This window comes from Triticum dicoccoides, chromosome 2A (genome assembly GCF_002162155.2).
Source record: "Triticum dicoccoides isolate Atlit2015 ecotype Zavitan chromosome 2A, WEW_v2.0, whole genome shotgun sequence".
Taxonomy (NCBI): domain Eukaryota; kingdom Viridiplantae; phylum Streptophyta; class Magnoliopsida; order Poales; family Poaceae; genus Triticum; species Triticum dicoccoides.
Genome location: NC_041382.1, coordinates 124,332,484 through 124,342,486, shown reverse-complemented (window position 1 = coordinate 124,342,486; position 10,003 = coordinate 124,332,484). Strand labels below are relative to the sequence as shown.

The following is a 10,003-nucleotide window of genomic DNA, read 5'->3' as shown; positions in this document are numbered from 1 at the left end:
TGATCACCAAAGGAAAATTTACCAAAAAGTACAGTAGCAGCAGTTGAGTAAAGTCGAGGTTCAGAAGCCCCAATGTACTGAAACAAAAGCACGATTTGGAGCAAAACGTCACAGGTAGGAGTAGTATTTATCAAGGTACGACTTCAAGATCCACAATTCATACTAAGATAGTTCATACACACAATCTTAGGAGTCCAAGCCCTGGAAGTGCATAACCGTATGTGGCACGAGCAAACAAGCAAGCAAGGCAACCGGCCTGCTACGCGCGAGTCAGTGCCGCACCTCGTCCTCATGGAGAAGCATATTGGGGACGCCCTTCAGGATGGGGAAGGAGCGGCCGCTGTCGGGGCAGACGAGGGTGCCCTCCTCGACGTGGATCTCGAGGAGCGCGTGGTGGAGGCGGCGGATAGCGCTGCCCTCGACCTCCGCGGCGCCCTCGGCGAAGAGCTCGGCCTCGGGCGGCTGCTCCGCGGCGAGGAGCTCCGGGAACCCCGCGGCGCTGGTGGCTGCGAAGAGCGCTCTCCAGTCGATCTTGGGAAGGATCCCGCGGAGGAAGTCGACGTTGAGCTCCACCTCCTTGATGGACGTCTTGGCGACCTCCAGCGCGAGCGGGTAGCCCGTGCTCACGCCCTTCACGTTCGACGCCAAGAAGTTGTGCGTGAGGAGCCTCATCTCTCTCGCTCGAGTTCGCTGGAGATGACGCGGGGTTTTGGTTGTCGCCGCCGACGGCCGCCGCTGCTGTGGGATTAAAACCTAAAAACCCTAGCGGCGGAGTGGTGGATTGGAACGAGAATGGGGAAAATGAAGCTGCGGGACGGGGTTTTCGGCCTTTCGGGCTGGTTGCTTCGATATACGTACACTTAAAGCTGGCCAGATGGGCCGTGGGCCGCGTACTCGGCCCGTTACCGGCCTGGCCTGGCACGGTTAAAAACGGGCGGCACCTGTGCTCCCACGGCATGCTCCGTTTTTTTATTTGTACAACCCAATAGGTTGAATAATACACGGGCCGGTGGGCCAGACGTGTCGGTCTGGCCCGTTTACTATAGGATGGCTCCGGACCAGGAGGAGGTTGATTCATGGCAGGCGAAGTGGTCTACAACAACGATGGGGGAGGCAAGTCGTCGCGGTGTGGAAGGAGGCCGACGACGAGGGAGGCAAGTAACCATGGTGGGGACAAAGGTCCTCGGCGGACGAGGTGTACCACATTGACTCCTGTCTGTGGCGACTAGGATTGGCGGATGTCGAGTGTGGGAGAGGAATGGAGGCAAGGGATGAAGGGCGCGCGAGGGATCGAACCGGTATGATGTCGGAGCTAAATCCGATAGATCTCGGGTAGGGCTTCCGATCTGGTAGCCTTGGCTAGATGGCAACAGGAGGCACGATATTTACCCAGGTTCGGCCCCTCTCGTGGAGGTAAAACTCTATGTCCTGCTTCGATTGTATTGTTGTGGATGGGGTACAGAATACAAGTGATCTACTGCAATCGTGTGTGAATGAATTCATCCCTCTACGGCCCAGACACCTTGATTTTATATAGATACTCATGATGCCTACGGTTACACATAAGCCGGTCGCATCTACGGGTAAACGTGTCGGAGGCTACCTCTAAATCTTGGAGTATGCGCCAAGTCTTCGGATCATTCCTTCTTGGCGTTCTTGGGTTGACGATCTTGGGGGGGGGGTACTCGGCCCAGCCCAAAAGGCTAGCAATCGACGTGCAGAGCACCCCTAATCTAGGACTCTGTCATATGAATCACTTGGCAGTGGCAGGAGGCATTAATTTCTCTCAACTCTCGCTTCCTAGGGAGCTCGGGTTTTCCAACTCCACTACTCCTTCATTTTTGCACTGCGCTAATAGCCAGCCTCTCACTCCCATAGCCAGAATTTGAACCGTTTGGCTGGGCTCCCGACCTGGAGTTAAGAAGTTGAGGAGCGCGAGGGCTACTGAACACGCCCGTCAGGCCAGCCCAACCCGGCCTTTTTATTCAGGGGCCGACACGCAGCCCAAGTCAGCCCTTTTAGCACTGTTTTGAACTTTTTAGTACTACTTTGACTTCTTTAGGTCTTTTTGGTCTTTCTTTTACCTAAAAAACAAAGGCGAAAACGAGCAACAAAGCCAAAAGTCAACTCGGGCCTGCCATTTTAGCTTGTGCACCCGACCAATCTGCGAGGAACCCTTCTTATGATTGTGTCGTGTCGTGCCAGGGCTTTTTATGGTTGGGTTGGGCCGGCCGTATGGCCAGGTTTAATGCAGAGGCACCCTGATACCTCAATGTTTCCTCCAAAGTGTAAACTCTAGCATTAGTTAGCGGCTTAGGAAGTTTTTTTTTCCGAATCTTTATGAGGGGAGCGGCTTAGGGGATGTTTGGTTAGGTTTAACTTGGACTGTTGCACTTCGACTTATAAATAAAATAACATAAACAAAAGACAACCATTTATGGGTTTTTGACTTTAGGGACTTTTTCGGCTTCTAAGCCGAAGTGCAAAAGCCAAATCTCATTGAGGCTCTCTCTCCACGCGTCTTTGTCGTGGAGAGAGTGCGAATCTGAATTGCCATATCAAGTTCGGCTACTGTTGATCAGCTTGGGGAGTTCCAAAGGTGGACAAGTAAAAGTAACTAGTGGTTGGAGCGCCACCAGGTGGCGCCGCTTGAGGCGTGCATGTGCGGTGGCAGATAGGTGGCCACACTTTTCATTCACTTTTTGTCGCTATGATTAGAACATGTACATGGAACTGCCGGTCAACTCATGTGGACTTTGATTACTTACAGGACCAACAAAAATGCATTACTTGCAATGTACATTTATAAAATAAATCGGAAATATTATTAATAGGTAGGCTTATATGAACATAGAGTAGCAGTCTTACATCCTACAAAGACTTATACCTATAGAGATGATGGACTGCAGAGCCTAAATTTTCTAAACTCAAGCATCCACAAAATGAAATCATCTCATGATGATGATGAATGATAACCACTAAACATAACTATTCGACTAAAATTTTAATTATGAAAGAGATGACAGCAGGCCGATGATCTGAACTACAACCGAGGAGTTCTTTCCTCCCTCTTTCTCTAAATTACATGTCTGCAAATAAGTTTCAGAACAACAGGGATGGCATGGAATTCCAGTGAATGAAAATGAATAAATTATGGCTGACATCTCTGTTTCACCTTCGAAGCTGTATCTCACAAGTTGACTATAACCATTCTAGATGCTCATAATCTTTGGAAGTCCATCAAGCTTTGCAGCATGTACAAACTGCATTACTCCGTACGTGGTTTCATTGGAAACACCGATATATTGTACCTAGATTAGAAGAGACAAACATGGAATTATATACTGGTTTATGGTTACCTGTCTGCTATCTTCGGCTGTCTTATGCATATACTCTGAGTGAATTATTCAAATGTGCGTTTATGAACACAACAATCATATGTTCATAATCTAGAATAAATCTAGGCTATTATTACAACGAAAATGCACATGGTTTTTAAAGAGTGTGCAAAATACATGCACCAAATCCTTTGGAAAGATAGATCCATACTAAGATTTGTGTTCAATTAATAATTATCTGGTTGTTGTTTCTAAAATAAAATTATACTCCCTCCGTCCCATAATATAAGAGCGTTTTTTACACTAGTGTAGTGTCAAAAAACGCTCTTATATTATGGGACAGAGGGAGTATTACACTATTACCTTCCCTTTACCAATTAGTTCCTGAAAGCTTTCCATTGATCCACACATGGGACGCTTGGCCTCCATTTGGTTGAATTGTAACTGAATTCACCGTAACGTGCGACATACCTATCTAGCCTGAAGACATAAAGCAAACTTTGGAGCCAAAGTTGTCTTTTTTGTCAAATAAAATAATAATGATGACATATTAATACAAACAAAGTATGAAAAATTCTATGTGAAAAATGAAAGAATTAACATGAAGAATGTGTGCTGAAAACAGTCTGTATAAGACGACAAAAGGACTCACAGAGGATGGAAAAGAGAACTCAGATTTACAATTTTCAAGTTCAGTAAGGAAATGCAAAATGTGAAATATGATTGTGTATGAATCAATCTGGAACAAGATGTGAAAATTATTCTGAGCAAAAATAATCTTTGAAATAAACACTACCTAGTGTATGTAAAGAAAATCAGTGTAGTCTTTAGATAAGCATGAAAGGCTCTTTTCGACACTTTCCTTTATAATGGGATCATCAACACACACCTTTCTGCATTGTACCGATGAAAAGTGTGATCTGAATAACCAGAAATTTTGGTGGCTAAAGTTGTCTAGTCGGAAATATAGTGAGCTGGGAACGACAAATGGATTCAGAAGCATGCTATCTGAAGTGGGAATCGGGGAACTCCAAATGGATTAGAAAACTGCAAATAAATTATAAGGCCGGTTTAGGGTACTTTGTCTCGTGGCTTGGATTTCATCCACCTGCCTACATATAGATCAGTCCTCCCTTGAGTCTCCTTGGGTTGCATTTGGTAGTAACAACCAATAGAAGTGGAGTATTTCAATTAAAACTGGGATCAACTTCAGAAAATAAGACGGTGGTCGAAGGGAAGGAAGGAATGTGTACCGGCAATTTCTGCGGTGTCCAGTATGTTGATGCCCTGATTAAAAGAATAAGAGAGCATATCATGGGATTCCTTCTCTGTTCTTTGCTATCCAAAGATCATCTAAGAGAAGTAAACATTAGACCAAGATGTAAAAAAACTGGACCAACAACAACAACAGAAACATGAAGGTTCAGCTCTGCACATACTGTTCCAAGAGTTATCTCGCTAATAAGGAGATCTGAATCTCCCAGCTTCTTGTACGGCAACTTCGCTGCTTCTGGCTGCGGACACGTCTCGGGTGCCATCTTCGGGAATGTTGGGCACTCAACCCTTGGTAAGTATGAGGAGATTGCAGCAAACGCAAATAGCACCATTTTTCGCGTATACTGTTGTCGAATTTTTTGTTGTTGCATATACTGAAACCCTGTTCTTGCACATTCCAACAAACATATCAAGAAGAAAAAAATCAATGCGTGAAATGATGCAAAAAATCAGTTTTTGTTTCGTAGATGCCTAAATTCATCTTTACTCGAGGAAATTCTAGCAAATTAGCCTAGTAATTAGCCACATGCAGCAAAGAAACACCAGTATGCAGTCACTTTAGTCTGCGAAATGTTCAAAAGTTTGGAGAAAATACCATTGTCTTTGCAAAAAGAAACTATCAAGAGGCAAGAACTGGTTACTACAGAGTACAGACTGAAATCTTCATCAACATCACAACAATGCGGATGCTTATAAACTAATATACCAATAAATCCAATCTATTTGGTCTAGAACATGACGAGTGGAGAATGAAAGAGCAAAAGAATCAATCTCACCCGACAGAGTCGAGGATGTCGTTGGAGATCTTGGTGGCTCCCTTGTGCAGGTCTCCCAGGCTGTAGGCCGCTGCCGCTTGATCACTGGTGTCTCCCCTGACCCCGCAGAAAAGCCTCAACAAAGTCTTGGTTTGCAAGCACATCACAAGAAAATTTATAGACGACCCCAACTGACTCCACTCAGAACTGGGTAATTAAGAGAGGGCCTCAATAGCTGGCAGCTTCATGCAAGGCTGAAAAACGAGAACAAATTCAAATGTGTACGAGTCAGAGAGCAATGAATGGATGATGGACTCACCATCAAGTTGCAGTTGCAGAGACTGAGCACCGTATCGAGGGCTCCGTACATAGCTGGCGCGGGCCCGAGGTTGGATCTGATGAGTCGTGCAAGGACAACGGCAACGTCTCCGATGCTCTGCATCGGACCCAACGCCCTGACAGAACGCAACGCCTTCAGTGTACTGACGACCTGCATCTCCACCCCATGTTGTCTCTTTGCTGCCATCACGGAGAATCCCATGATCCTAGATGCCCGAAAGGACAATGGTATGAAATTTTCAAAACAGGACTAAGCACTACATGATGTTGTGGTTACCAAATGACATTACTTACAAGTTAATGCACTGCAAAAATTAGTACACTTTTTCACAGTAGTACAGCTTGCATTTGACGAGAACCCATACGTCTTCCTACAAAATGGTCAGCTTTAACCATAGAAATGATAACTATATCAAACATGACTCATGCCCACTAGACCATTACATAACACATAATGGCAGCCATAGTGCTGAACTTCATCACACTGGTAAAGCACAAAGACAACAAGGTCTTCAGTAAAATCTAACAGGCACATAAGACCAAGAAATGTTTAGAGGCTTTAGAATTTAGCACATATGGGATTTAATAAACAAATTACCTTATATTTTGGACAGAAAATCAAGGAGAGGAGGGATATGTAGTCCCTGACTCCCAACCGCCTTGTCCCTTTCAGGCTGCAGGGAAAAAGCATTCGAAAGATCAGCACATACCACCATTCAACCACGCACACTAGCGCAAGCACAACATGCGCACACAACGACAGCTAGCACACACGCATGCCACCGGCAGCACGCGCAGCACAGAGGCATGCCCGCTCCACACCACGCCCAGCTGCAACTACCAACGCCGCCAAGATGTCCGCAACTTTTGCTCCAATGGTAGAGAGAGGATTGGAAGGAGAGAGGGCCGCCGCACAATCACCTTCGATTTGCAACCACCGCAGATGGCCTTCAGCGTGACGACGGCGGGGTGGCCCGAGAGGTGTTGCATGATCTCGACCTCGCGGTGGACCGTGTCCTCGACGTTCTTGGGGATATACCAAGAAACAGTGGTATAAGTGTATAACAGAGCAATGCGGCTATCATGAGAAGCATAAAGAGATGAAGGCATCACAACTCATGGAAGATGAAATGAATATTGGAGTTATTTATTTCACAAGGAAAACAGTAATAAATATCAAATGGCAAAACACATCGCATATATTTGAGCAATAGCACTCTGGCTGTTTATTTTCAGTAGTCATTCACACATTTAGGCAAGGCCGCAAGGCACATTAGGGGCTGATCAGGTGAGCTAAACATATACAAATAAAAACATTGCCAGAGTGGATAAAGGGCCACATGTTAGAGATGAGTCAATACAAAAATTAAACAAGTTCTGGCAGAATAACTGCACTGACAAGAGCATGCAATATTACTTGGCAAGTGTAAACTTCAAATGGCATGTAAAATCAACAATCACTTCCAAATTCGTACAAGTTGTAAAGGCTAGTTATATATGCAATCGAAGTGAAGGGACTTTAGGATGCGAATCACAACCAAGTTATTAGCAACAAAGCAAAACAAAGTTACCGAGTTACAGTAAAAGCTAACAAAAACTATCAAAAATTCGCATCAAGAATATGATATCCATGCAGTTACAATTCTACTTGGAACTATACAGAAGTCCACACCTTGAACAGCTCAAATCTACAGCCAAGGGAGGGACACGCAGAGAAGAAATTCTAAACTAAACATGAGCACGATCTCAATCACTACGTCCATAAAGGCTCCTCCGCCGCAGCAGATCGAGAATGACAGGAGGAAGCAGGGAAGGGGATCAAACTCACCCTGTTCTGGTCAACAACGTCGACGATGACGACGAGGCGGCCGTAGTCCTTGCCGTAGTTCACCAGGGCCACCCACCCGATCAGCACGAACCTCTTGAACGGTTGTACGAGCACAAAAACAAGGCAACCATGGTCAACAACCAAGACCACCAGAGAGAAGGCGACAGAAAAGGCCTAACGGCGAGTTGGATTTCACAGGTCTTCCTACCATAGATCCGAACGGAGCCGAACTTGCCATGTCCGATCTCGTTGCCGAGCTCGTGGTAGGAGACGATGATAGGGTTGGGATCTTTGGACGGTTGGAGACGCAGAGCAAATCGACTGAGGCTGCGAGCTGGGATGGTGCCGAAGGCGGCAGCGGCACGACCACCATCACCAATTAGCAAGTATCCATTGTTGTTGTGCCATGACCATGAATCAATCACAAGGTTTTTCTTTTGTGACTAGCACTGCTAGGCTGCTAGCTGTACGTGTCCATCCATCCATGCGTCTACCAAACAATTATATCATCTTAAGAGAACTCGAGGAACTGTCAACATGCATCAGTTTTATTGGACAGCTTCTCCTTCTATGTATGCTTTATCTATTCGTGTGACTGCTGTGTTCATCAACATCAACAGCAAGAAAAAGCTGCTGCCAAAGGTAAGTGTGCCTCTCTGAACCTTGATTTGCTTTAGGATGTATATATATCTAGTTAAACTCTGATCTTAGGTTACGTACATGTCTTCCTACCAAAAGCTAACAATTAGTGATGTTTTTCAGATAGAGGTGTTAATGTTCTTTCTGCTGCTGCTGTCCTTTGTGACCCCATCACCAAGGCTCTCTTGGCAGGATTCCTTGCTATGCGTAAATAACAATGGCAATTCCTAAAGTGTCAACGTTTCCTACTCTCTAATAACAGAAAAAAGCAAGAAACGCTGGGATTTATCATCACGAACAGCAAGAGTTGATGGAGTAGGAGAGATACATGCTGCGGGGAGGGGAAGAAGGACCTTGACGCACTCCAGGGGAGGGATGGGAGCTCCATGGCGGCTTGAAGGTGTTGGTTCTCGTCAGCCCTTAGGGGGCGGTGGTCCTTGTTCTCCTCCTCCGTCGTCGTCGGGATACTCTAGGCAACATCACCAACTTGACGAAGAGCCTGCGAAATCGAATCCAAACAAATGAGGGGAAGATAAAGGGGGGAGGGGACCTTGTGGATGGGCTCCATGGATTGGCTTGGGCACCATGGAGGGGAGGTGCTGCTTACCCGAGCTAGGAGGTCGCCGTCGTACACGACGTGGAGCACACCGGCGAAGACCACAGCGACAAAGGCACCTTCTTCCGTCGAGCTCGACCATGTGCGGGGTGTCGTCGTCCTCGTCCTGCTGCTCCGAATCGAACGAACAGGTAAGGGATCGAGGAGAAGAGGAGAGGGTCTGGATCGATGGAAGGCAGGCAGAGCTCACCTCGGTGGTCGCCGCGGATCCGTGGGGGTCACCTGGGGCGCGCAGCGGAGGAGCGCCGGCGACCTGCTGCGGCCAGGGTTCTCCATCGGGACGCCGTCGCCGTACATCTCAAGGTGGACGGGAAGCCGTCGCGGGTGGAAGATGAGAGAAGGTCGCGGGCGGGCGACGCGATGGGTGGCGGCGATGAATGGGCGGTCGTATCTGGCGAAGGTGGGGAGGAGGTGGCGTGCGTCCTCTCTCTGTCTTCTCGAGGAAGGAAACGACCACGCCTTTTTTTTTTCTATGAAGGGAACGTTCCCTTCCAATTGGCCAGCACGAACAGTACCACCCTGCCGACGTGGACACAACCAGAGATCGCTCATTGCGCGACGATAGATGGGTTGGATGTGTTAGGAATTAATTAATTAGGTTAATTAACTATTAATCACTGCTATGTCGGTGCCACTTTTGGCAACTGCCTCCTTTTGTAACCGCCTTGTAAACTGGGTATAAATACCCCAATCTTCAATCAATAGAATAACTGTTCATTCATATATCTGTTTTCCATTCGCTCCTCTCTCTCGATTCTCTCTAACACGTTATCAGCACTTTTGCTCTCCGCTGAGAAATGGCCACAGGAGAAGAGAAGAATGCCGCCGATTCGATTAGCCATATTCCCGTCCACAGCAGTAATCAATGGACATGCTTCTGAAGAAATTCTCAATCAAGAAGAATAGAAGAATCTGCATCAAGAACAAGAGAAAAGAAGGGAAGAAGCCCCAGCGAGCGTACCTCGGCGTTTGGCGACGACGGCGTCCTCCACCTCTCGGATGCAGCATTCGACGCGGCTGGTCGTGCTACCGGTGCCGCCGCGGTGGAGATCGCCGTTCTAGGCGCCGGCCATTGGTTACCCCGAGGACACGCCGCCTGTACTGGAGGGTACAGCAACGTCGACGCAGCGGCCGAGGACGCAGCGACGCCAGGCAGCGCCCTCTGGCGCGCGGCGTTGGACGAGCAAGCCCTCTGGCGCCACCCGCCCACCCC

The 10,003-nt window shown here is 47.3% G+C and overlaps 2 protein-coding genes across 15 annotated transcripts; both read right to left on the bottom strand.

Annotated features, from left to right (window-relative positions):
- Window positions 1-821, bottom strand: LOC119353752 (multifunctional methyltransferase subunit TRM112 homolog A-like). The gene has a single exon (XM_037620421.1). It carries the CDS (start codon window positions 670-672, stop codon window positions 271-273), a length of 402 nt encoding a protein of 133 aa, XP_037476318.1. The 5' UTR covers window positions 673-821; the 3' UTR covers window positions 1-270.
- A 1,981-nt stretch (window positions 822-2,802) lies between these two features.
- On the bottom strand, window positions 2,803-9,848 carry LOC119353750. 14 transcript variants are annotated; one of them, XR_005170517.1, is made up of 14 exons: window positions 9,752-9,848; window positions 8,981-9,667; window positions 8,782-8,899; window positions 7,744-8,673; window positions 7,536-7,628; window positions 6,629-6,785; window positions 6,306-6,381; window positions 6,002-6,078; window positions 5,688-5,913; window positions 5,390-5,622; window positions 4,778-4,995; window positions 4,592-4,691; window positions 3,702-3,818; window positions 2,803-3,311 (listed from the first exon to the last, which is right to left on the bottom strand). XR_005170517.1 is itself a non-coding variant. In XM_037620420.1 (3 exons), exons 1-3 carry the CDS (start codon window positions 9,340-9,342, stop codon window positions 8,644-8,646), a joined length of 510 nt encoding a protein of 169 aa, XP_037476317.1. In that variant the 5' UTR covers window positions 9,343-9,357; the 3' UTR covers window positions 7,571-8,643. The 14 variants fall into 14 exon arrangements, 1 of the variants encoding a protein (XP_037476317.1); XR_005170515.1 differs by having other exon boundaries at window positions 6,629-6,733; window positions 9,752-9,847; XR_005170514.1 differs by having other exon boundaries at window positions 6,629-6,733; window positions 7,536-8,025; window positions 8,503-8,673; window positions 9,752-9,847.
- Window positions 9,849-10,003: the final 155 nt, after the last annotated feature.

Coding starts and splice junctions, on each gene's coding strand:
- LOC119353752 (XM_037620421.1), bottom strand. CDS start 672: ATGAGGCTCCTCACGCACAACTTCTTGGCGTCGAACGTGAAGGGCGTG.
- LOC119353750 (XM_037620420.1), bottom strand. CDS start 9,342: ATGAGCGATCTCTGGTTGTGTCCACGTCGGCAGGGTGGTACTGTTCGT. Junction 8,900..8,980: donor GATCCGCGGCGACCACCGAG/GTGAGCTCTGCC, acceptor GATTCGGAGCAG/CAGGACGAGGACGACGACAC. Junction 8,674..8,781: donor ACGGCGACCTCCTAGCTCGG/GTAAGCAGCACC, acceptor TCGATTTCGCAG/GCTCTTCGTCAAGTTGGTGA.